Source organism: Ambystoma mexicanum, chromosome 14 (genome assembly GCF_040938575.1).
Source record: "Ambystoma mexicanum isolate Mex_15411 chromosome 14, UKY_AmexF1_1, whole genome shotgun sequence".
NCBI classification, from domain to species: domain Eukaryota; kingdom Metazoa; phylum Chordata; class Amphibia; order Caudata; family Ambystomatidae; genus Ambystoma; species Ambystoma mexicanum.
Window position 1 is genome coordinate 132,141,055 of NC_090940.1, and position 26,192 is coordinate 132,167,246.

The following is a 26,192-nucleotide window of genomic DNA, read 5'->3' on the forward strand; positions in this document are numbered from 1 at the left end:
TGCCATCGATACTGAACCTTCAGCAGTGATCCCTTTCAGGAGAACGTTTATTTTATCAGAAACTGAAAAGAGGGCCCTCCGGGAATACCTGGATACTAACTTGGAAAATGGCACCATACGACCATCCAAGTCCCCGGCGGGCGCTTCATTATTTTTCGTTCCCAAGAAAGATACCAAGGAGCTTAGACCATGTCTAGATTACCGTGGCCTTAACCAGTGTACTCTCAAGGACCGCTATCCATTGCCTCTCATCTCGGATATCCTGGAAGCAGTAATAGGTGCAGTAGTATACACAAAATTAGATCTCAGGGGTACCTACCATCTAATTCGTATAAAGGAAGGTGACAAATGGAAAACAGCCTTCAGAACACCTTTTGGCCATTTTGAATACCTGGTTATGCCCTTCGGACTTGCTAATGCCCCAGCGGTCTATGAACGTTTTATGGACCGGGTGTTTTCTGACATACTGTTCCTCTTCGTCATTGTATATCTGGACGACATACTGATATACTCCAAGGACCATCTGAAACATGAAGAACACGTAAAGGCCATTTTACCAAGTCTACGTGAACATAAGCTTCTGGCCAAACCCGAGAAGTGTCTTGTCCATGTATCAACTGTTCACTATCTCGGATTCGTTCTTAGCCCTAAGGGGATTGGAATGGACCCCTCAAAGGTAGATTCCATTCTATCCTGGCCCGTTCCAACTACTGTAAAACAAATTCAATCCTTCCTGGGGCTTGCTAGCTTATACTGGAAATTTCTACCGGCCTTTTCGGAGTTTGTACATCCTATTGTTGCATTGTTAAAGAAGGATACCCCCTTTCAGTGGACCTCAGCCCAAGATACGGCTTTCCAACGGTTGAAGTCGGAGTTTACACATGCTCACATTCTAGCTCAACCCAACATTGATTGCCCTTTTCTTGTGGAAATTGATGCCTCCAACTACGCCATCGGGGCAGTCCTAAAAAAGGAACTTGATGATAAATTAGATCACCCCATCGCCTATCTTTCTCGCACCTTGACTCCCAGTGAAACTCATTATTCCATCCTGGAAAAGGAACTGCTAGCCATCCGCCAAGCCTTCACTGATTGGCGTCATCTTCTCCTGGGAGCCAAACACCCGGTACAGGTCTGCACAGACCATCGGAATCTTCAAGTCCTGCAATCCCTAGAATGTAGAAACAGTCGTCAAGCCCGTTGGGCCTTCTTTTTTGCTCAATATCAGTTTCAAATCCATCAAGTCCCTGGAACACACAACATAATAGCCGATGCCTTATCCAGACGTCCTGATTACGAAACCCTTGAAGATCAGACTTTTCCTAAGATGTTTCCCCACACAATATTTGTTGCCCAAGCAATCACCCTCCTAGACGATATTCGAATTCAAACTCTGAAACCTGGAAGGAGTTTAAGAGAAACAATCGATGGAAACTCAAGACAAGGGATGGATATCTGTTCAAGGACAATCGCTTGATCATCCCCACTCCTGGACTGCGGCAAAAGATCACAAGCCTATGTCATGATACTTTTCATTGAGGACACTGTGGCATCACCAACACCCTCCGTTTAATACAAAGACAATTTTGGTGGCCGAGGATGAAAGAGGATATCCGGATCCATATCCAGGCATGTGCAGTCTGCAATCAGAACAAACATGATAATAAGAAACCGGCAGGTCTACTGCTTCAACCAGCAATACCAACAAGACCCTGGGAATTCATTGCCACAGATTTTATCATGGAACTACCATCTTCCGGGGGATACACAACTATCATGGTTACCATTGATTTGTTCACTCATATGGCTCATTTTACGCCTTTATACAAATTACCATCGTCATCTGAACTTGCCGGAATCTTCCTGGAACATATATTCCGGCTTCATGGGCTACCCTCCAAGATCATTTCTGACCGAGGACCCCAATACATAACCCAGTTCTGGAAACAATTATGTCGTATACTAGGAATCCAATGTGCCTTATCCTCAGGTTATCACCCACAGACCAATGGAGCCACTGAACGTGTAAACGAAACTCTGGAACGGTATCTTCGTTGCTTCGCCACCAAGGTCAAGGATGATTGGTCACTCTTGATACCTCGTGGCCGAATTCGCTTATAACAATTCGGATCATTCAGCTATATCAACACCACTCCTTTCTTCTGTAGTCAAGGATTTCATCCTTCAGTTCTACCTTCCATTCTCCCACACCCTACCCCAGTTCCTACGGTTGATTCCTGGATTGAAACCCTTATTAATGTACACAAAGAAGCACAGGAACACTTAGAAAAGGCCTGAATAGACGTTAAACATCATGCCGACTCTAAAAGAAGACCTGGGCCTTCTTACTCTGTAGGCGATCAAGTCTGGTTATCCTCGAAACTCCTTCCTCGACATCTGCGACCAAATAAACTGGCTCCCAGGTATTACGGGCCATTTTCTATAAAAGAAATTGTCAATCCAGTTGCCTTTCGACTTCGGCTACCAGAATCATGGAAAAGGATCAATCCAGTGTTCCACACTTCTCTGTTGAAACCATATGTTCAGCCCTCTCGAACTGCTCCAAGATCTACCCCAGTGATTATCAATGACCAACTCGAATATGAGGTTTCCAGAATCTGTGACTCTAGATACCGACGTGGTCAACTACAATATCTGGTCGAATGGAAAGGATACCCTCCCAGTGAGCGCACTTGGGAACCCGCGTCAAACATGAATGCTCCCAGGCTGATTCGAAGATGCCATCTTATACATCCTGGCAAACTCGGAGGAGCTGGGCTTCAGAGGAGGCATACTGTCATGAACCGCCGTCTGCGTCCCTTCTGGACTTCGTGGTCCCTGACACATAGGGGATTGAACTCAGTAATCCTTCCAACATGGCTGCTTGATGCGGAACGCTGCTTGCCAGTCTCTGCGCTACACGCTCTACAAAACAGACACGCCCCGCGGCTCTGCACGTCTCAACGCTACTGCTCGTTGTAGCTGGACGTGTGCTGCCGGAGCTCGCTTGGGCTAATTTCCTGAATTATATTTCCCGGTCCCTTGATTCCTCCTCCTTTCATCCTTCAAACTTTACCAAACTTTCCTGGATTTTCACCCGCGCTCAAGTCACGGCTTCCGTGCCTCTGCACGCGGATATTGTTCCTTCCTGGTTCCGTCCCGGACAATCTGAACGAAGCACACTGGAATCCGAAGACCCACGCACAGGTTTATACAAATCCCGGCCAGAAAGAAGTCACAAAAGAAGGTTGCAAGCAAACAGGAAAAACAGGTGAGAAGGGGAGAGACTTGTGACAATGGCTGCCAAAGGAGGGGCTTAGGTAGAGGGCAGTCATTGGCTGGGGGCAGTAAGACCCAGAGACCAGTGATTGGTTATTAGTAGAAAGACAGTTCAGAAACGAAACTGAAACTGATTTTTTCTTTACTGACAATGGGGAATATTCATGAGCATGTGAATCACTGCCAAACCCATGCTGGAGAACAACAGTTACAGGTAAGTAGCTTGTTCCTTCATTCAGACCTCTTTAAAATACATTTTCATTTATTTTGACTTATTGTATACCAATAGTGGCAAAGGCCAAGGACAACCAACTTAGCTTGCAGAAACAAGTATTTTTATGGTGCGCTACTGTGCATCTGTTTTTACTGTGAGGTTGCATATATGTGGCTATGTAATAGCCAAAATGGCTACCCCATCGTTTTAAGCTCTGTTTTCCCAAACCACTGGCTTGGTTTGTAGTCTCCCTTGCATCCTGAAGATGGATTGGCCATTGATGGTCATCCCCTTTTACAGGCTCTCTGCATAGCACAAAAAAGTAATTTGCTACCCATGACCCCTCCAAAGTTATTTCCCAAATAGCTCTTAGCTGGCCTTCTAGGATTAGATGGCTGCCAACGCTTTGAATGCTGGTTATCTGGTGGTAAGATGGCGGGAGTAATCCCCAGCTCTGCTGTTGTTTGTATCTGGGGCCATTTCACTGGATTTTTCACCAGAAGATATAGAGGACCAGGAGGGTCACTGGAGCCTTTACCTGAAACCTTCACTTCTGCATCCAGACCTGCTGAGGCAAAGCTCTGCTTCCCCTCTCGGTTAAGAGGAGCCTTTTGAGGCGATTCCCTAGCTGGCGGTGCCATTGTTTCACCATCCCTATGTCCTGAATCTCTACATGGAGAGCTGCTCACCTTGAGCGATGCCTCCTCCTATGACCGGATATCACGCTCCCCTTCATTGATGCGCTTGCTTTGGCAGTCTCATCATAGGGCATCACTGCTCATGGCCCTGCTATTGCTCATGATTGTTGGATAGAGTTGGTTGCTGGGGCTGGGCCATGTTGCATCAACAGTGGCCTGCTAGAAAGTTCACCCCGAGGCTATTCCACAGCTACGGCATTTTCAGTATCTTTGTTCCTTGTCGTTTGCCAGAATGACCTTGCCCTGCATCAAGAATCTTGAGGTCCTAGCCCTGTCTTCTTTTATAACGAGAAGACCATCACCAGAGACCGTAACCAATGCTAGCGTAACCCAAAACCTACCTCTCCACCAATGACCTCTGAGCCGCCTCTGAACAACCCGTCAATTTGAATAGGCTCCACCTGCTCCTTAAACACATCTTGAGTTGCTGATCTTCTTCAGTTGGGCATGTGGGTCATTTTTGAATACCCCTATTGGAGTCCCTCTTGACCGTGACAATCTTACCTTTTGCTAAAGTCCTTTGTCTTTAACCAGCCTTGCTCTTGGTGGAAACTTGGCCTGAGAATCATCTGCTGGATACTCCTGACTCCCGCTCACCCACCCTAGAATGGGTGGCTTTCCTTGTCCTGCCACGGTGGCCTGTAAGTACTTACTTACCTATGGTGACACCACTACTGTGGTCTAACTATTGTCTTTGTCTCACAGTTTCCAATGGGAGAACATTTCATAATATTTTTAACTACTTTAAGTGGACGCATTACGTACTGTTGAACACTGTATGTACAATTGTCAAGGGGCTGTCAGTTCTAAGAATTTTGTATGAATTTTAAACTCTTGCGTCATATTTTTTTTAAAGAAATGTCTGTGCTTTGTGCGTTTACTTTTTGTAGGTATTGAATTTCAATGCCTTTACTGTTAAATAGTTTGTGTGTGTGCATACAAATTCAGTGTAGACAATTGTTTTGCTTGTTGGGTTTGTGTCCGTGTGTGATCTCCATGCTCCTTCCTCCACTTCAGCGTCTCCTACTTAGTAGAGATGGCTAGCATCATTCTGCAGCACTTTGGACTTTGAGGACTGCTCACTATCCCCTCCCATCATCATCCTGCAGCATTTTGGAATTTGTGGACTGCTCACTATCCACTCCCATCACCATTCTGCTGCACTTTGGTCTTTGAGGACTGCTCAGCATCCACTCCCAGCATCATTCTGCAGCATTTTGGATTTGTAGACTACTGTTCAAGACCAATGTTCGACATCAAACAGAAGATGTGTATTTTTGCAATCCCATCTAATTTCGGGAGTAAAGTAGGTGGAGTGCAAAATTATAGTAGTGTTTGTTTGCTAAAGGTTCAATGGGTTGTATTATTTTGACTGTCTCTTGATGAGACACAAGCTCAGAGTTTGCAGTGCATTGGGCATAGAGAAAAGATGTGAGAGTAACAGCAGCTGCATTACGTTCACAGACACAATGTTACAGCAGCAATACTACCCGCAACTGGTGTATGAATTATTTTTAGAGAAGCAGTCCTGCAGCACTAGGTAATAGAAATTGCAACTCCAGCAGTGCTTCCTGCATAAGGCATGCAGAATCAGAATTACTGCAACGATTTTGGACACACCGTCTGTGTAGAAACGTTGTACTTCCTTTACCATGTATATCCGGGGGTCTGCAACCTTTGGCTCTGCAGATGTTTTGGCCTACCACCCCCATCAGCCCTAATCAGTATAGTCCATATCAAGGGATCATGGGAGTCAGAGTCCAACATATCTGAAGAGTCATAGGTTGCAGACCACTGATAAGTTCTTATATAAGCAGTGCGCCAGCACCATTTCTACATGCATCCATGGCCATCTGAAACCAAAGAAATAAAGGGGCCCAAGAATCTCTGGCCGACCCCCAACTCTTTTCCTCACAATTAATTGCTTGATAAGCTCCCTGGCAACAATCAATATAAGCATTGGTACTTCCTCGAGCCACTTTTATCTCCTTCATCCTTGCTGGAATCGGATAACAGACAAGTGTTAAAAGGGCAACATTAGCACTTCACACCATGGATACGTGTGTTCTAGCCCAGATATGGGACGCATTTTATAATAGCCACAAGGCTATATGGAAAACATTCCCTAGCATAAATGCAGACATTAGTTTAGCAGACTCAGAGGATGTGCAAGTGCTCAAGCATGGATGTAGGAGACCGATTAAAAGCTAGGTGGAAGGTACACATACCATATTATAGATGGGGAATACAGATTATAAATTATCAGGAAGTAGACATATCCAAACATAAATTGAGATGAAAAGAGGCCATGGTTTCTAAGCGATGTTGCCATGAGTTAGCAAAGAAAGAAATGACATTGTGGTCTGCAATATACCAAAACCATCATTATTATACATAGCAGCATGTCATGTGTGAGGCTTTTTTTGAAGAGTGTACCCATAGAACTAAATCATTCTTAGGGGCTGAAAATGTTGAGATACTTAGGGACAGGTTAGGAACTATTCTATTAAAGAAGTTGCCCAGGATCTCACACTTCGGTTAAATGGTGAAGCTGAGATATGAGCCTAGACTGCAATTTCAGCACTTGACGACATTGTTTTCTAGTTCATCACATACTTGATGGTGCAATTATTCCTTAATGTTTGGCTTTCATGAACTAAAATAACAAGGTTGGTAGGCCTCCCTTGGAAAGTACACAAATCACATGATAGTCAACATGACCATGCTTAAATAAAAGCTTTTTCACCAGAGAGAGAATGATTCTGCTGTAGCTGTATTTTATCCTTCATCATGGGAAGTACCAGAATACTAATTGATGGGTGCCTCAAACAGCTCTCATCGGTATTACTACTTTATTTCAAAGTTTTAAGTATGCTTTTTAAGTATGCTCACAAAAAGAAACTGTGGCATAAGGTCACCCGAGGATAGTGATTGTTTGAAACACTGTTGCAGATGGTTATTGTGGATGTGACAAAGAACATTTTAAATTGTATAAAAAAGCAAACTGTTTTTGTGTCAAATAAGCAGACCTGAAATTAAACTCGTCAGCAGCCTGTGGCATTTGGTACCGTCTTTCCTATTTAGGATCCCTTCCACACTAATGGCCGACATTAAAAGAAAGAGCTGACAATGGCACCCGAATATGGAAAGGATAACCTTTTCACAGAACACAGCACTGTATTGTTCAGTGAGATAAGATGATCTCAGTGGCAAAGCCAGGATATGAGCCCTTCGATAATGTGGTTCCCATATTTCGAATTCGACTGCTTAATTACCTTTCCATGGCTACTGCTTTTATTTTCTTTGGGGGGGGGGGGGGGGCAGCCACGTTTTTACTATCCTCATTTGAAGGGGCGGAGCTCTAGATCTGCACCAGGCTGATGCTATGTTTGAGGCTGATGCTATGTTTTCTTTTGTAACTAGTGCTTTTTGTTGCTGGTACATTGTTCTGTAGGTGTTGCAATCGCCACAGTTTTTTTCAGCCTTAGAGAGAGGGAGTATGCCTTGCTGAGATTTTGTACTGGGATCCGTCACATGAACACAGATCTGGGCAAACGTGGTTAAGAGTGCTGGTGAGAGAGATTTTTCAACTGTGCTGATCAGTAGTTGAATTAGGTTTCTTTTAAGACCACATAAATCTATAGGTCCAACAGGTTATGTTATCAAATATGTGTTCTGGTCCCATCACCACCGTAGTGGTCTTGCAGCACCTGTGCCTTTTCCAAAAGGTAGCGTAATGTAGCCCCACCAAGAATATTTTGGGCCACAAATTAAGTTTTTAAAGAAACACTGTTCTCAGTCGTGACAGTAGGTATGCAATAGATAATGCTCTACTTTTACTGCTTGATCACAGAGGAGAAAAAAAAAAAAGCAGGTCTAGTCTGGAGAGCTTTTCCCGATAATTTCCTGTGCGAGATGTAGCTGCCAGGCCCCTCGCTACTGGTGTGAAGGCCCCAGTCCCGAGAGCACTGGGGGATGTGGATGCTATGCTACATTCCCAGCTCTATTGTTGCATGCTCCTGGGGTTCACAAACCCTGTCATTTCCTGTTGGGATGGTGCCTGAAAAGTCACATCACCTCCTTTCTTCCTGGAGTTGTAGGCTTATAGGGTTCCAAGTTACCTTCTTGCCTTCTCTCTAGGTGTGGGCTTTCCGGGGTCCCGTGACCACCTCCTTGGTCACTATAGACGTGATGGGTGATCAGCTTCTTGATTGTATCTGGCAGAGAGAGCTCAAGGGGGATCCATTGAGCACTCTGACCTTACTTGGCAGACCTTACCCCTTTCCTCGCTAAGCTGGTTGTAGTCTCCCAGGCCCTGTCGTGTTCCTCTTCCTACCATCTTGGCCCAAAATAGGCCAACCTGGCTTGGCTTGCTGGAACCTGCCTATGCTGGCTGGCTACGCCCCCCTTATAGGGAGGGTGTAGGGGGCATGGACTCAATGGGTTGATTGGTGGATCTGGCAAGGTTTTGGAAGGAAGAAAAGCTTTTCTAGTATTCAGGTGGGTGGTGTGGTCTCCAGGATGATGGGTCAGTCTTAGCATTGTAGTTTGGGTCAGATAGCCAGTGTAACGCTTCTTGATCCCACTTTATTCACCACGTCACATAGCTTTCATTGAGGACCATGAAGGAGGCCAAGACCACTTATTTGGTTCAAGGTTTTAAGTATTTTATAAAGCGGCTGAACTAAAGGAAATGTGGTGGGAGCTCCCCAATCAAAAGAAAAATATAATCATAACAGAACCATTCTGGACAAGCTTCTCCATATGATTGTCCTCATTCCTAGCTGTGGCTGCCAGGCCCCTCAGCACTGACTTCAAGGTTCCAGACTTTAGAGTGTTCACAGGGGCTACGCCGCCTCCTCTGCTGTAGTATTGTGGGCTCACAGGATTTCCAATGCCTCCTTGGTGAAGGTACAAGGGAGAGTGTTTCACTTCCTTCTTCCCTTTGTGGGCTCAAGGGTTTCCTGCACCTTCTTCTTGCCTTCTGGCTAGTTGAATGTTTTTCGGTGTCCAACAAGCTGCTTAATCGTAGTTGGCAGGGGTAGTGAGAGAGGGGTCCCTTGAGCACCCTGGCCAAATCCTGAAGACCTCACCAGTTCCTTGCTTTTGCGTGGGTCTGTGGGTCTTTTGACCTGAAATCACAGCAAATCCATTCTCCATTCATCCTTTCCAGGTCAATAACGTGAGTACCAATGAGTTGAGTAACATTGAACATTTGTTATCTTTCTTCAGCACTGAGGTACCTCTTTGTGGGTGAATGAGCGCTCTACAGATCTACCTGTCATGCCACTTATGATTCTTCTCCCACTGCCTGGGGATGAAAAGGGCTGACTTAGCCAACATAACCTGCCTATGCTGGCGGGTTTGGACCCAACCTTGATGCTTCTGTTTCTATAACCAAAAGAGTGATGGGTGGAAGGTTTTGAAGTAATCTGAACCACTGGCACTGCTCTGGGCAACCTTCCACACCTGTTTTTTAGCCTGTCTTCACCATTTAAGAGGTGACCAACCCTATGCAAATCAGTCAGATACTGCCACGAATGAGAACAGCCCAGCCCGAACTGCTAGGCCAGGTCTCCTCTGCACAGAAACACAAGCAACCCAGACATGTTTTGGCCTTGGTGGGCCTCATCAGTGAGGTGCAGCTTGGTTCCCTATGGCGCAGTGAGAAAGGGACCCACAACTGGGCATACCCTCTCTCACATAGGGAGACAAACTATAGCCAAATGTTCGGGCTGGGCTGCCCCTTTTGATGTGGGACCAAGCGTGATTTGCATATGGTCTTTCCCATTTTATAATGGCTTGGCAGGTGAAGAACCATGGTCTGGAGTGTTGCCATCACCTATTTTATTTAGCTACTTCTGTATCTAGACATCCTCTGCCAATCCCCCCCCCCCCCTGTACCATTCTCCCCTGAAGTTACTAGTAGTTAGTCTCACTCCTGGAATCTGATGTTATCCCCTCCCTCCTATTCTCCCCTATTATAACCACCTCCTTCCTCTGCCCCTCTGTTATCACCACCTGCTTCTGCTTCATTCCATAGGTTGCCTCCTCCTTCTACCCCAATCGAGTTTTACCTCATCCCTTCATTCTAATGCTACTGCTTCTTTCCAATCCACACCAGCTTTTACCTCCTCCCTCTTTTCCTCTGATGTTACTACAGCGTCCTACTCCACTTCCTCCCTCCAGTCTACTCCTTCAGCTCTCGCCACCTTCTCCTGCTCACCTCTGCTGCCCCCTCTACAATCTCCCTCGCTCCTTCCATTTCCTGGTCTTCTTCATCCTTCCAAACTCCAGCCTTCAACAAACACAAGCCTCTTGCTCCTGCAACCCACACTGCTGAACTGAGCTCCCTTACTTATATAGGTGTCTTCTCCCTTCCCGTGGGTTGTCAACTAGTAGTCTGCACCTATAAGTGGTATTTGTGGAAAGCAGGAGACCTAACTCTGTGAACCCTGGTGGCAATTTCATGGTGGGCTAGAGAAAGCTGCCTTTGCCTGAGTTTGCGAGAGGTAAAGCCATTGGGTGAGGACTTGAGTCACTCTCCCCCTCCCTTCCTTATCTATGTCTTAGCTCTTGCACTATCTGAAATGTCGTCAGGCCGAGTACGATATATTAATTTCACATTCTTACTGTTCATGGCCTGTAAGAATGTGGTTGTATTTTCACTTGTTCCCTCCCTTGCCTTGAAGCGCTTTGAAACACATTGTGTATAGGCGCTATATAAATAAACGATCATGTCATATCATTCCCATCTCTTCTTTTAAAATCCCGGGGACGCTTGGAATGAGCCAGTAGATTTGCAGGTTTTATTCGTGATACCGCAGACTTCACGGATGAGCAGGCCCATTACATTCGTGGGTCCTGTGAAAAGTATGCTCTCATAGCCCATGTGCCACAGGAGCTTTACTAAGTGATCCCTCATGATTCTTTGGACACTGGAGGGGTTTGTTCCTCCTGTGAGTTTTTGAAAGGGGTCTGATAACAGTTGGCCTGTGACATATGCATGTATGGCATTTATAAAGCACAGACCTACCTGGGAAGCAAGGGGGCACTGTACAAAGTGGATAAGTAGTATGCAATCGAGAAGGGATCTCTAGAGGTGGAAAATCTGGTTGGGTGGATGGGGCCAGTCTTATTGCACAACTATTTGCCCCCTCTTTCATCCTGGTGATGTTGTGGTTTGTGGTGGTTTGCTGGCCTCTGGATGTGGAGAAGTTCTTAGCCAAGTAGAGTGTGTTTTGTTTAGGGTTGCTTTGTAGGTGATGCTGGCAGTCTTGAACATGATGCATGCTTGAAGAGGTTGTCAGTGCAGCTCCTTAAGGATGAGGGTGATGTGATGGAATTTTCTTAGTCCTGTGATGAGGCGTGCTCTGTGGCTTTCAGATGCACTGAGGTGGCATTGAGACAGACCCTAGAAGATGTTTGTCCTATCCTCCTCATTCCACCTCGGGATAAATCATCTGCTGGCTTTGGGAGGCCCTAACTCAAAGGGCACCCTGCCAGCTGTCTACAGAGCCAGAGAGGGGGCTTCATCACACTCAGCAGAATTCCCTTTTGGATAAACAACTTGAGAGAGCCTGTAAATTATCCAGGTTGTCAGTGGCTATTTGTTATTTTCCACTTATGAATGGAACTTCAACTCAATAACAGTAATCCAGTTCAAAACACAGATATTTGTTATAAATGGTGATAATGTGGATCTCTGAGGTTCGCTACAAGTTCAAGTTGTGTCTGTTGGGAAGATTTTCCAAACGTCTCTTGAGCGCTTAAGGATATTAGTTAGTGGTAGTCTAGTTTTCCCGGTATTACCCAAATTGTTTGTTTACAATTGTTCAAATGAACAATTGACCGAATTTAAAGGGTCACAATTGACCTTTTCACAATTGACCGATATATATATATATATATCGGTTTGGTTATATATATGGGTTTTGGGGGGTTTGGCGTTGGGTGGGGGGGCTGTGGGGGGGGTTCCCCCACATATATGGTACAATTGACCTTCACAATTCGGTCAATTGTGAAAAGGTCAGTTGTCATTCGAACAGTTGCAAAACGAACAATTCCTATACAACCGTTTTCCCTTATCTTTAACCTGACTCTTCTTATAGTCAGGCACAGCAATCAGGTTTTCACTCTTAGAAGGGGAAAGGTGTTACAATTTGATACAATTGACAAACCCATAGCACTATGACGAATCTTCTGATGTTGTCCCTTCTCCCATAAAGGGAGCCCCACCTCATGAGGCTAGGGAGGTGAGGCTGCTAACCGATACTCCCCCTGGGGGTGGTACTCAGCGGGAGGATTTCATGGGGTGTGATCCTCCCTGTGTGACTGGGGACGATTATATGAAGAGAATGCAGTATCCCTGCCAATCACCTGACCCTAGACCCCCCCCCCCAACCTACAACCCTAAGAACAAGCTCTTCCCTAAAAGGCTCATGAGTTATTGTCACCTTACCGTTCCCTTAGAAAGTACTGGGACGAGGAAGAATAGGAATGTCCTCAGTGAAGATCCCTTTCCCAGTATTGTGATGAAGAAGAACCCCAGTGACTCACAAAAGAGCCATAAGATTAGTACTGCGACGAGGGAAAAGTGCGGACGCATGAAGATTACCCATGGGAACCACATTGAACAGTCTAGTGCTTACAGACTTCCTTTTGGTCCAGCAGTAGTAGATATAGAGAAGGGAAACCAGGAAGTGTTGTCAAACCCTCTCTCGAGGCACCAGGAAGAGGGAAGCTGTGCTGCCAGACAAGGGGTTGTGGCCAAGTTTGCCTATCTTGAAGACGGGGAACCTTTGGGTGCTGACAAAGTGTCCAGCCTTCCCTGGAGTAACCCCAGAAGAGGAGATCCTCCCAGAAGCAACTAATGGCCAACAAGCTGTTGGGCCTGGCAAGCAGAGGAGGCTGAAGGGACCTGAGTCTGTCTGCAGTTGGCAGGCGAGAGAGAAGGACAGACAGCCTGGTTGCGCAGACGTTGCAAGGGAAGAGGAATGGAAGAGGGCGAGAGAGGAGCCCAGGGCAGAGCGGAACGGGGCAGTCTGTGGGCAGAACCAGTCTTCCCGACTGCAGGGCCGCATCAGGAGAAACAGAACCGGAAGGAAGAAGGACCGAGAACAGAGGGAGGCTGTCGGAGCCGCTCTGCAGCAGAAGCAAGGAAACAGGAAAACCTCTGTCTGCTTCCCTCTGACCGCTGCAGAGCCGCAGCAGAGAGCAAAGAGTCTGGGAGGCAACAACGCCCTTGGATACCCAACAGAGTGGCTGAAAGATTCCAGTAATTGCTGAAAGACCCCTCACTTAACCCAAAGGTAACTGGGTTGCTGAGACAAGTCTGAGAGGTCCGGGGTGCACCAAAGACCGTGTCTGGTCCCCATACAAATTCCAGAAAAAGATAAAGCAGTTGGCAGAACTGGAAACCAAGCTATTGTGACACTGCATTGTGAGTATGGGACCCACACCCATAAGAGAGCCAGAGAATAAGAGGGTCTGGGACCCTGAAAGCAAAAGAGACAGACAAGAAGAAACCTTATGCCAGGCAGGAGAGGACACCAAGCTGGTATGATGCATCATTGCGAGTCTGGGACTTGAACCCATATGAAGGTCTAAGAATAAGGTGAAGCTCATTCAAGAAAGTACATGGTTTGGGACCCAATGAGATGAAAAGAGGAGATTAACAGCGATTATGCGTTATAATTTCCTCATGTGTGTTTGGCAGGAGAGTGAACCAGATTTAAACCATCATTAAACAAAGAAGGTGGCGTTCATGGGAAAGCGGGAAACTTTTGGTGTACACCTTTGGGGGGAAAGCTTGGACAGTCCAAGAAAATGGAGCCAAGTTCCCTGGTTGAGTGAATTTGGTGCTTTATTTTATTTGTTGTCATTTTTGCCTAGTAAAGGAAACCACACAAGGAGACAAGCTCCTAACTTGTCAAGTAGAACAAGAAGAAATCCAGGGGAAAGGAGCTAATCTCTAATCATTGGAATATGACATTGTGGAAAAGGAACATTTAGTTTTCTTGATAACGCGAAGCATTGTGAACTTTCTGTTAAGAACTGTCATCATTACTTCAGTTCTGAATATAGCATCCTTGCACATTACATTTAAGTTACTAGTTTTAGGATCAGGGTTTTTGGACGCAACAGTGACTATTTATTTCACATCCAAACGTTTTCCTTAGATTTCTTTGAGTCGGGGAAACCCTTCTTAGCTTTAGGGACGGAGAGGCTGTTTTTCCAACCCTTTGACTGGTTAATAAAAGTTGATAACCAAAACTATGTCACCCTTGTATCTGGGCCTTACCTTTGCGCCCTTACAGCACACAATAATAGAATGTGCACTAAAGTACTACAAATGTACCCAACAAATTGCAGATCAAAGAAATATGTACAGGTAAGTACTAAGGGCATCATTACGAGGTCGGAGGTAACCCGCTGGTACCACCGTCCATGGCCAAAACAGCGCTGTTGATTCTCCAGAAACCAAACTGTGCTCTCACTTCTGGAAAGATGATATACAGGGTCTCATGCGTCAAGTGAGCACACAAACACTGCAGTGATGGATCAAGGGGAGGGATCACCAGAGGTGGGTTTCTACAGAGATTTACCTTGCAAGAGGATCAGGATTCCAGCGATCGAACTTCCAGCTAGATCCTCAGCTGAGTAGATTCCTTCAAAGTGCTCATTAACAGCTCCAGTTAGTGGGTTAGGATCTTTAGCGATATACACTCTGAGGGCTGGTGGTGACAAAAACCGCTTCAATCACATCTCATGCACCATTCAACTTTTAGCAGGCTCTGAATCAGTGGACACCAGCCTCACACATATTTCCATAGACATAAGTGAGGAGGGAACTCACAGGTATGTAGTTTGAGGTGTCTGACAGAGCCTCAAGTTCTAAACCATTTTTCATTCAGATAGGGTTGCCTCTGTGAGTTCTGGGTCAGATCACATGTTGGCAAATTGATATAGATAGCTGTTTCTGCCGTGAAAAACATACAAGAAAGGCAACAAAGTCAGTTGCTATTTTACAGAACTTTAAAAGATCCAGGCATTCATTTCACTTCTTTTCAGGGAACAAATGGCTAGTATTGTGGTGAAATGGCTACACTGCTGTTAAACCTTGTGAAAAAACCTGTAAAGCTCTGCCACCAGCACGTCATAAGGACACCTCTCTTGGTGTAAGGAAATGTACCTAGAAACCTTATAGGACACTATTGCAGTGCCCGTGCCTTCCTAGCAATATGTGGTACCAAGGCAGCACATCACAAATAGATTTTTTCGGTAATCAGAGAGACTATAGAAAGTCTTATTGTTGACATAATAAAGGTCATAAAACTCAGAATAGCCAGCAGAAAGACTTGAGTGAGAAAAAGGGACTTTCTGCCTTAACAAGGACTGTGATTGGCTGCGACACCTCCCAGTTGTAGAGTTCGAGGAATGAAACCAGCAGCACTTATAGATAAGTTATCTCATACTAATATGATGGAAGATACTTCCATATTATATGCAATAAATAAAAATAATTCTAATAAAATAAATCTGCAAATGTTTTGGTGCCCGATATGGTCAGGATATCGCCTCACACTTTCAAGTAGGTTCCTGAGTCCCAAGGGCCAATCTGAAACAAATTCCTTTATTTAATTTCCAATGTACACTCCTGTTGCATTAGTCACATGTTGTGTTGTAAACATTCTCACTTACGGATATTCCGGAGCCTGTCTGCCTGATGCCAAAGAATGACTGTCTAGGCTAGTGCTCAAAGGAGGAGCCATATGTTTTCCTTCCAGAATCACGTTACTGAATTTATGTCAGTCTTGTGAATGGTTTTATTTATGCCATTCTGTGGGCCTTGCAACACTTGATGTGCTTGGGCATGTAGACGTGTTGTGAGATGGTACTGCTGGAGGCAATGTAGGTCTTTATTTGAATATATCCTGCCATTTGGAAGTGTGGCTATAATATGAAGGTTCACATCTGAATCATAAAATACCCTAAAAATAATAATAGATGTATTTCCGTTAGTATGACATCAGAGCCACACCTTTAAATCCTTTTCTAGGCACAGGACCTATGTGTGCATACAATGACCAAACTAAATGTGGTTGTGCTGCCAGTTGTATCTTTATCTCTTAGATGTTTTCAAAGTTATTACCCAATTTTATCGATTTTAATTGATCAAATGGTACATCTGGGTGAATTTGACCAATACCATTCGATCAATAAAAATCGATCAAATTGGGTAATCACTACCAAACGTAGTGGTGTCCCCTGCTCCCCATGTTCGGTATTGATGGTCTTCGGGGCTTGGGGGGCGGTTGCAGGGGGGTCCCCCCCCCACTTCCTGAGGATTGGAGGCAGGGGACGGGAAAAAGAGAAAAGGGGATCCTGCGGCGTTGGATCCGACCCACGTAAGTGGGATGGAACTGACGCTGCAGGGTCAGAAGGAAGCGAACGTGCAAAAGATAAGTGGGGGGGATGGGAATGTATTGGGGGTTTGGGGGCATACATTTGTGTAGTTTGGCCGTGGCAGAATTGGTTTTGTGATGAAATTGTCTACAGTCAATTCCGCTGCAAACAATTCTGTCGCAGCCAAATCACACAGATCCGTTTCCTAATGATCACTCCGGTGTGTGAGCACGAGAGGCTTGACAGCCCCACCTTCCCATTGTAATGATAGTCTATTCCATCAGATTAGAAGGTGTATATGAATAACCCAATTTTAAATGAACATTTCTGAGCACAGTAGGCATTCACCTTTTGCATATATCGATTTCCCTTTAGGATTTGTGGAGCGATTCTGTGTTAAAAGAATTTTGTGATGGACTTTGGGCCCAGCTGGAGGTTCTGGAGTGGTGCATAAGTCAAAACAGGTAATGTGCAATAGACTTCACCTGGGCATGTATGCATGGTTTAGACTGGTAGTATCTGGGGTGTTGTGGCCCGTGCCATCAGTGGTTGCATGGGGACATATATTATTTGCAACTTTGGCCTTCAAAAGTGTTCGATCTCCTTGTATGATATTCATCATTGAGTAAGGGGAAGGACTATAGCACATATGATTGTTCATTCTTACGGGAGCCATTTAGGCCCGCTATTAGCAATAAAAGGGAATGTTATATAACCAGGTGAAAAAGCAATTCACACATGTACTTGCCTACCTACCTGCGAGTGTATCATCTTTAAATCCTTAGCTATTACACACAAATACCTTGCCAACAGAGCCAGTAGTTATCTCTCCCAGAAATTCTCCAAAACGCAATCTACCAAACCCACCCGCTCCTCCTACTCTCACCAACTTACCATCCCAGGATATAGGTGAAAGAGAGTAGGGGGGTGGAGGGGGTCCAGTTGCCCCGGTTACCACATCCAAGACTTGGAACTCTTTAACAATGTCACTCAGAGCTGAACAATCTTACTGGATGCTCAGGAAACATCGGAAGACTTTACTTTTCTCTGCGAACTCACCGCTGTTGTGAACTAAGTACACTGGTGCGCTGCATATGTAATAAGGAATCACAGCTGCCTTGTTTACATGTTCCTGTTTGTTCCCGAACACATGTTAGATGAGTTATCATGTCTGTCTTAAGTGTATGTACTAGCGCCTTGATGCTTAAGGTTTTAGTGCGCTTTATAAATGCATAAATAAATTAATGTTCTAAGGAAGGTTGGCCAGGAATGGCTCTGTGGGCAAACAATGTATATGCAGAACAAAACCTCATTAAAACGAAGAGTAAACATACTTCAAAGAGCGGGTAAAATCCCAAGGAAGGTGACCTGCAGTCAAACAATAATTTTCAGAATGCAGGGTTGGTACCAGCAAGAAGGATGGGGGAGGGTGCTTCTAGAACAGTCATCTGTGTTCTTTACGTACGTAAACCAAGAAACCGTATCCAGAGGACCCACTTTCCATTCGTGTATGCAAGCCTGGTGGAGTTTATGGGGATTGAGTCGAATACTATTCCCAGTAAATTCCAGTGACAAATGATGTGTGTTCTGCTAGTATAAAGAAGCAAAGAAGCATGTTGCTTTATTTAAGGAAACCAACTCCAGGACCATTTCAAGTGGAAAAAGCAACAACAGAGTTTCATGCACACTTTCCTTTTTTCCCCATTTGTTTTTGTTTTGTTTTTGTTCTTGGTCTTGCCTGTTTATAGTCTGTTCTATTATCATACTTTCATGAATGTGTTTGGCATGTCTCAGGGGAATGGGAAGGCAAGTTGGGCAGGTCTTCTATAAATTATGAGAATTTGATGAAATGAGGTACGTGTCTCCAATGTGCTCCACCAGGAAATCTAAGAGACTGACAAGGTACAGGGTCTAGATTGCTTGAGAGGAGACGTGACTGTAAAATGCACCCATACCTGTGAAACCACGTCTCTGTGCCACACATAGGAGTCCAGTTGTTACTATTGCCACATTATTTTGATAGTTTTGTGTTAATATTCGAACAAAACCATGCTAATGTAGTGTAGCATGTGCTGTTCTGTTCATCCTCGAAGCCAAGTTTGACCTCTGTAAGTTTTCAATTGTTACAATTTTATATGTGCGACAGACAATATGGACTAAGAAGTCTGTTTTTCCATTTTTTATGATTCAGCAATATCCCTAAGCGTGATCTTTTGCGCCACCTTCACAGCCTGGACTGCCACTCGTCACTCTACAGCCTCCATCACCTGACCGACCTGCCGTCTCTGGATGAGGGCAGTGTTCTTGCTCTGCTTCAGAAGGTTCCATCCAGAGGTCAGGATTTAACAGGTAAAGGGTTTTAACATCAGGGTTATTGTGGTATTTACCAAAACGGTGTGTTAGATTGTATTGCAGTTGTCATTTATATAGCACCTTTTACCATTATTATAGTCTCAATGCGCTGTTGGTGGGAATACCCTTGGGGACCGAAGTCCAGAGTGTTGGAGGTGACAGAGTAGGATTAGAATTCCGGTATGCATTTGGCCAAATAAAGCCTGGCCAGGCTCCGGTAGAAATCAACCTATTATGTCAGGCATGTGCATAGGTGCTGGGAGGAGTCCGAAAATGGCGTGAGTGCTAGACACTCGCTATGTGTCCAACGTCCCCAAATTTGTCATAGGTCTTCACTGCATACTGATATCCGAGATTTTGAGGCGCAGTCTACTGTGAGTAGGTGGAAGAATTATGTGACCAGCAAGACCGAATTTGTCATAGTCGTTGCTGATGTGTGCAGGTAGCATTGCCTGCGGCCAGTGTCCACCAGAGTGGTGTGTTATATGTGCCTAGCAGTTCAGGTGGAGATTTGTTGTATGTGCACCCAATCAGCTAGTGGCTTCCTCTGTCGATTCTTGCGGCTGTGAAAAAACGGTTAGCAGCAGCAACAGTCAATGCTTCACAAATGGCAACTTATTGTTCTACTGTGAAAGGGCAAATTATCACCCAAAATGGTGTAATGTTAAGTGGTCTTCTATAGTACAAATTCAGTTTTTTTGGCAGCCTCTTGGCACTGTGTCCTGTAAAACATAGAGGTGGTGAAGTTATTGGATGGAGAGGAAAGATGCAAAACCTGAAGTGTTTATGAGTGAAGAGTAGAAGAACCTGTGTTGTTTCTGCCAGTCTGGTTCCAGGTGAGGGCACTATGGCTATGTGCATCAATGCTAGAGCCTTAGTTGTAAGTATTATGCTCGATTTGCTACTAACTAAGTCTGCCTTGAGACCGAGGATGGATTGAGGGTTACTGGAGGGCTGTGTGATAAAAGCTGGGGGCAGAGTTGTAGAGTTTGGAGGGTGTTTGTGTGTGCAGGGGAGTATAGTACCTGGTATTTACCTGCAGTGTGTGAGTGGCTGGTCGATGTATGTGGCATGAGGTGGAAAGTAGCAGAATGATGATCAGGTAAAGGAAAGTTGCAATCAAGAATCCACATGTAGCAAGTCATAACTTGGGATAGCAAGGCATAACAAAACACAACATGGTCTCATCCCCACACTTCTGCCACTGGCCTCTGCAGACCACTTCTATTTCCTTTCACTTTTCAGCTGTCAAACACGCTTGTCGCTCCGTCTCTCACTCGCCCAGTCTACCTCTGCCCTGTTCTTTCTCTCTGTTTGCCTCTTGGTCACCCCCGGCCTGCCCCTTGATCACCCCCGGCCTGACCCTTGGTCCCCCTTGGCCTGCCTCTGGTTCTCCCCCACTCTGTGGGTCTCCCACTCTGCCTCTCCCCACCCCCTCTCCCTTCCCCTGTCACCCTTCTTCTGTCTTTGTCTCCCTGTGCTGTCTCGGTCCCCCGCGCTGTCTCCGTCTCTTGCTGTCTCCCTCTCTGACTCTCTGTCGCTGTCTCTCTCAAATACATCCATTTTACACAGTGTACAACAAACAAAGAAGGATTGGGGAATGACCGATGAAGGGAGAGGGTTGACTGATGAACCACTATTATCTTAAGTGAAGTGCTAAGGGATCTGGGTCGGGAAACTTTGGTTCAGAGAAAAAGCTGCCAAGAGAAGAAAACCACAGGTGCTCCTTTCCCCTTTTTAGTATGTTGGTTGGCAGGCTGAGAGCTTTCTCAAATCTTGCTATAACTAGAAAGTTGAGTAAGTTTTCAAAGTGCATATGATGAGGTTGCATCATCCTTTGGCCTTATCTGGCTGCCATGATTACGGTAAGCTGAAGACAGGTATTCTGACGCCAAAAGAAATTGCGTTGTAGAATGGCATACACAATACAGAAACGCTGCAATCTTGTTTGTTTGGTAACATGGAGCACTAAATGGGTGGAATCAGTGGCTCAATCAAATCGGTGGCATGCTATCTTCAGTCGCAGAGTATTGGCTTGGTAAGTTTTCCAGTATTGTCAGTGGTCCGGCATTATCAGTGGATATGAAGATGTGGTTGAGCAACATTGGTACTGTAGAACTAGTGTCTCAATATTGGTGGCTCTGAATCGTCAGTGGCTATGAATCATTACTGGTTCCACATTGTGCTCCAAATCGTCAGTGACTTATTATTATTAATGGCTCTGCATTATCGATCGCTCCATATTATCTGTGGCTCAGTATCATCACCATCAACAACACATTACGGTTATTTGTTGTTTGTCCATACATGTTATTCTCAGATTACATCAGCAAGCATTTTCCAATACAAATACAAAGAACTTTCATACAACTAGTGTTATCTCCACCCATCATCTAGGCAGTGATCTTCAAAGTTTTTATGCCAACGCCCCGCCCCTACCCTGAGAAACAAAGAAATGGCATTGGCCCTCTACTTCTCCCCTCCCCTGTGTCAGTGGATTTGGGCTGCTGCGGGCGTGGTGCCATAATATTGGGGGTAGGGGCCTTCAGCGGGGGACTGCTGCTCCCAAGAGAGCATTTTTAAAAAAACATTGGCAGCAGGGGCCTTTAGCTGGGACCGCCTGTCCCCATAAGCATGTTTTGGGCCTGGCAGTGGGCCTAGTGTGTAGGGGGTGGGTGGATAAGGCAGAAAAAGCAGTACTCCCCCCCCCCCCCCACACACATGCTCTCCCTCGAGAGCGTGCTTGGTGGGCATCTGGTCTTTTTTTGTACATTTGTTTTTCAAGTTGAGACCTCTGCAGTCATGGTACCTTCACCTCTGCCCACCCATGTCGTGAGGGGGCTGCAGAGGCCTCGACTTAAAAAAAGGCTAGCCCTCTAACACCCATGCTCTCAAGGTTTCAGGCATGGCCACTTTTTTTTATTTTTTTTTTTTAAGTCAATGCCTATTGTTGAGGCCATAAGATCCCCGGGTCCAGACCCCTGACACCCATGTGCAGAATGTTGGGAGTCTGGATGTACTGATGCCTAGCCCTTTTGCACTTAGCATGTATGATGGGGGCCATATAGGATTGGGCTGCTGCTCGCTGGTTGCTGAAGCAGCAGCCCAATCCTTATTTAATTGTGAGTTTTCAGTGTGTGGATGCCCCTCCCCCCCCTTTCCCCTTGAACTTGAGCCCATGCACCCCCCACTGGGGGTCGCTAGTCATAGTTTGAATAATGCTGATCTAGAGCTATAAGTAAATGCTTTGGCCCTGGATGGAGTAGTTGGGGCACAAATTTGTCACCACAAGGGTTGAGGAGAGAAAAAAATCTCCAAAGAAAAGAATAAACAGCGAGTCCGTCTGACCCTCAATTTAGGAATCTTTGTGGGGCAGGAATTCCCTAGCTGGAAATTGTTCCACAGTAGCAGGCCATACAAGTGTGCCAAAGGGGGCCATTTAGCAGAAACCTATCCAATGATCATAAACAACAACACTAAATAGCAACAGTTAAGGAGACCTGTGCGGCTACTATGAAGTTGTTCAGTGCCTTTAACCAGTGAGGCTTCAGGTGGACTCTCTGTTCTCCGTTTCCAAAATACCCTTGGCAGACTTGACACTGGTTCTCAACTTGTAGGAGATCTTTAATTTTACTGGTTGCTACACTAGTGCCTGAGCTCTGAACTTAAAAAAATTATTTGCTTAACTTGAAGTTCCTCCCGCTTGCTCAATCCATCAGGACACTGATACAGGAGAAGAAGATTCTGAAATTCAGCCCGCTTTTTGATTGCGGATGTTCGAAGTATCGCTTCTAGCAAGTTTGGATTTGTCAAGGAGGCAGTGAAGGAGCACCCATCCTTTGCGGCTTTGTTTGGACTGCTTAGACTGTAGAATGAAAGTTATCTGTTGGGAGAATACAGGTTGCCTTAGTTGAATGGTTTCTCTCATTTGAACAACGGAGATCACAGTGGTAAGATCCTCACTCTTCAAGTGGAAGCAGACCCTCCTCTCTCGTGTTTTTTGCCCTGCTTGTATTCTACTTCTGTTCTAGCTTCTCCTGCATTTGAATTGCAGCCACTACCTTGGTTATCATTGTCCTCTCTTTATGTGCACTACATGGTTATCTTCCGCTATTCTGTAGGTACACTCACTCCTCTCCTACCCCTCTCCCCCCCTATGCCGGTAACCTCCTGGAGAAAACATCACAAACGCTTGACATGTCTTGCTGCCATCTTGGCCCTTGCTTTTAAAGCCACATAGCTCAGGGGAATCCTAGGTCAACTCTGCTTAGAGTGCCTATTGCTTAGAAGGGGCATGGCTACTTCCCTTTCTGTGAGCCTCCCTTACACTGGCCACACTTCGTGGTCAGTGGTGACACCCAGGTAAAAATGTAGAGCGCTGAATGGAGCTCAGAAAACCACTGCCATCTTCCAACCCGCTTTTCTCCATCCCTTCAACGACCCATTGTTAATGCTGGCTTGATATTATCAGTGACTATGCATCATCAGTTGCTCAGTAGTTTCAGAGGCTCATCTTCCTGTTGCCCAAGAGGCAGTCCACTTATGGTTGGGAGAGAGCAGCCAGTAGTCTCGGAACAAAAGGCACTGCCAGCGAGCACATCTGGTGCGGTTAAATTGGGTGCACAGTTTATATATAAGATTGCTTAAAACAAAGTCAAGCCTTCTAATTCCCAGTATTACTGAGTTGCTATCCGAGCTTGAACACTAAATGAAAAATATCCTAACTGGGTAGCAACCCAAGATCCAAGTTTCTTTGATGTTTAATACATAGTAAGTGGGCATTAACAAAAACATAAATGCATTCTAAAGTTACAACTGCGAGAAGGACCTTCAGAAAAGTTGGGCACAGGAAGAATCCCATAATCCATAAATCTCAGATTTGGATGTTTAGGAAGTACATTTTTAACACACAGGTGTCTCGGGGAATAGACTGTGGGATGTTGGAATAGCTGGAGCCTAGACCTATATGGTGAAGACCCTGTTGGGGAGCAAGAACAGCTGCAATGGGAGGGTTGAGAGAGAGACAAAAGCCAGTAGAAAAGCCAAGTTTAGAACATGTACTGCTGGGTAGAAGGAGGGGCAGCCATGAAAGCATAGGAAGACCAGGGCTGAGGAGAAAGCCAGGGAGAGTAGAAACTGCTAAACAACAAGAGACATGTTCACAGAAGGGCCCTGATGCATCTAGGGCAGCAACCTCGATGAGAGATCAGAATTTCCAGCCACATCCAGGGGAGGCACTGCAGAGGCGCGAGTGGGTCTTTACAGGCAGACGACGAGTAGGGATGGCAGAAAAGAGGGGATTATATTTACTGACATTTCCACTCTCAAATTAGCATTGACATCCAGTCTATCTTCTCCCATAGTTTTTAAAACTAAGGTTGTTGGTCTTGGCACAAGATTAATTAGGACATTCGCTGCATCAACCCACTAGGCACACAATTGTCTCCTGGGCACATATATGTTTTAGTAGGTGCAGGTGAAAATGTTCCTGGCTACTGTACTAGAGCCTGAAGTGTTGGGTTAGTCCATCTTCTCTCCTTCACCACATTCTGGGAAACCCATGACTGACGTTTAGAAACCTGCTCTAATATGCATATTTTGACTCCATGTATATTTCTTGGAGAGGTTAACCCTGAATTGTCTTTTTAAAAGGTGTCTGTCTTGCTTGTTTGGTGACCGATGTAATTTTACCAACTCCCATAATCAGCGGAAGTGCACAGTTAGCTGGCCAGATACTTTGAAAGATTGCAGATTTTTCTGTTAGAGCATTCTGCTGTTAGCCTTAGGCCCGCACACTTTGATTTGCATCACTACAAACATTTGGGCGCACGCGCATCGGTGGAAGTGCACAGTGGAGTGCTGTTAGCTGGCCGGATACTCTGAAAGGTGAACCTGCAGCCAAACTTCTATGGACTAATTTTACATCATTATTTGGACATTGACTTCTGTCTTTACCCTTGTCAGCTTATTTATATGGTCCCTTTTTTATTTCAGATTGCAGATTTTGCCGTTATTACAGCATTCTGCTGTTGTTAGCCTCAGTCCCACCCACTTTGATTTGCATCACTACAAAAGTTTGGGCACGCGCACATCAGCGGACGTGCACAGTGAAGTGCTGGATAGTTGTTTGCTGGCTCGCGGCAGCGACAGCATCAGTACTAGTACTACTATTACTAGTATTTGATTTTGATTATATAATGTACCAGACTCCTATAGGACACCAGGTGTTTGCCTCTATTTTTCCTGTCTGTCCCCTCCTTCCCTGTCCCTTGGAGTCCCTCTTGGTGTGTCTTTCTTCTCCCCTCCTGTTAGCGGAGGCCTCTCCCCCATGTCACAGTCTGTGGCGAAACTCTCCCTTTGATACTAGCTTTTCCAAAGTCATAGACTAACTGGATAATAGCTTTCCTCTCCGCCTTTCACTTTTAAGTTAATACTGGCACCTTGCCAGTTTAGCAAGCAGTATTTGTGCCCCCGTAAATTGTCACTCACCCCAGCCTGCTGTGTGGTCTCCCTGCAGCCTTGTGAGGTAATCCCCTTTAGCGATGGAGCCAATGCTGCCTGAGCTTATAGACTATGATACTAACGATGTAACGACGAAAGACCCAGTTGACACTGTAATGAACAAAAAGCGCTTGGGTATTGTGGCTGTAGAACAACCAAAATGTGCTAGCAGAGCCTGTGCACGCAAAACCATTTACAAACCAGGACTGCTAAATGAAACTAACTTAGCTAAAAGACAAACTTTTTTTCCAAGAAAGATTCCCATGAGAGAAAGGCGCAGAATAGGCTGAGTAGCATTTATGAAGAGCGTGACCTTAATGCAGCTCTCCCATGCATAGGATCTAAATTAATTTCACATGTATTGAACCAACCGGGAGAAATTAGATCTGATGAGAACGTATGCGACCAACAGACGGTCTCATCTTTAGAACCCCAAACTGGGATGGTTGATAAGGGTGTAGCTCGAATTGGGGAAGACACTGTTAGTAAGATTCTTTCCTATGTCACGACTGCTGACTGCTTCCACTCAGCTAATGGTGCTCTAGATGTGTCAGGGGGAAGCACTTTAGCAGAAGGCTCTGACATTTCAGGGGAGTGTAACATACCAGCCTAAATGGGGCAAGAAATCGTAGAGGTAATGGATCGAGGGGCAAAATAACTTCTTGATGTATTACACAAAACAATGGAAACTGAGAACAGTTTAGAAGGAATTGTTAGTGTAGATGTGCCGTGTCCTTCTG

General features: G+C 45.3%; 1 protein-coding gene across 2 annotated transcripts in view; it reads left to right on the plus strand.

Annotated features, from left to right (window-relative positions):
• ZFYVE26 (zinc finger FYVE-type containing 26) overlaps positions 1-26,192 on the plus strand; it is a 1,501,667-nt gene that overhangs the window by 111,273 nt on the left and 1,364,202 nt on the right. For both annotated transcript variants that reach the window (XM_069638726.1, XM_069638727.1), the window contains exons 7-8: positions 16,975-17,063; positions 18,791-18,948. In XM_069638726.1, the coding sequence (XP_069494827.1) occupies positions 16,975-17,063; positions 18,791-18,948 (247 nt within the window). The remainder of the gene's footprint in view (positions 1-16,974; positions 17,064-18,790; positions 18,949-26,192) is intronic.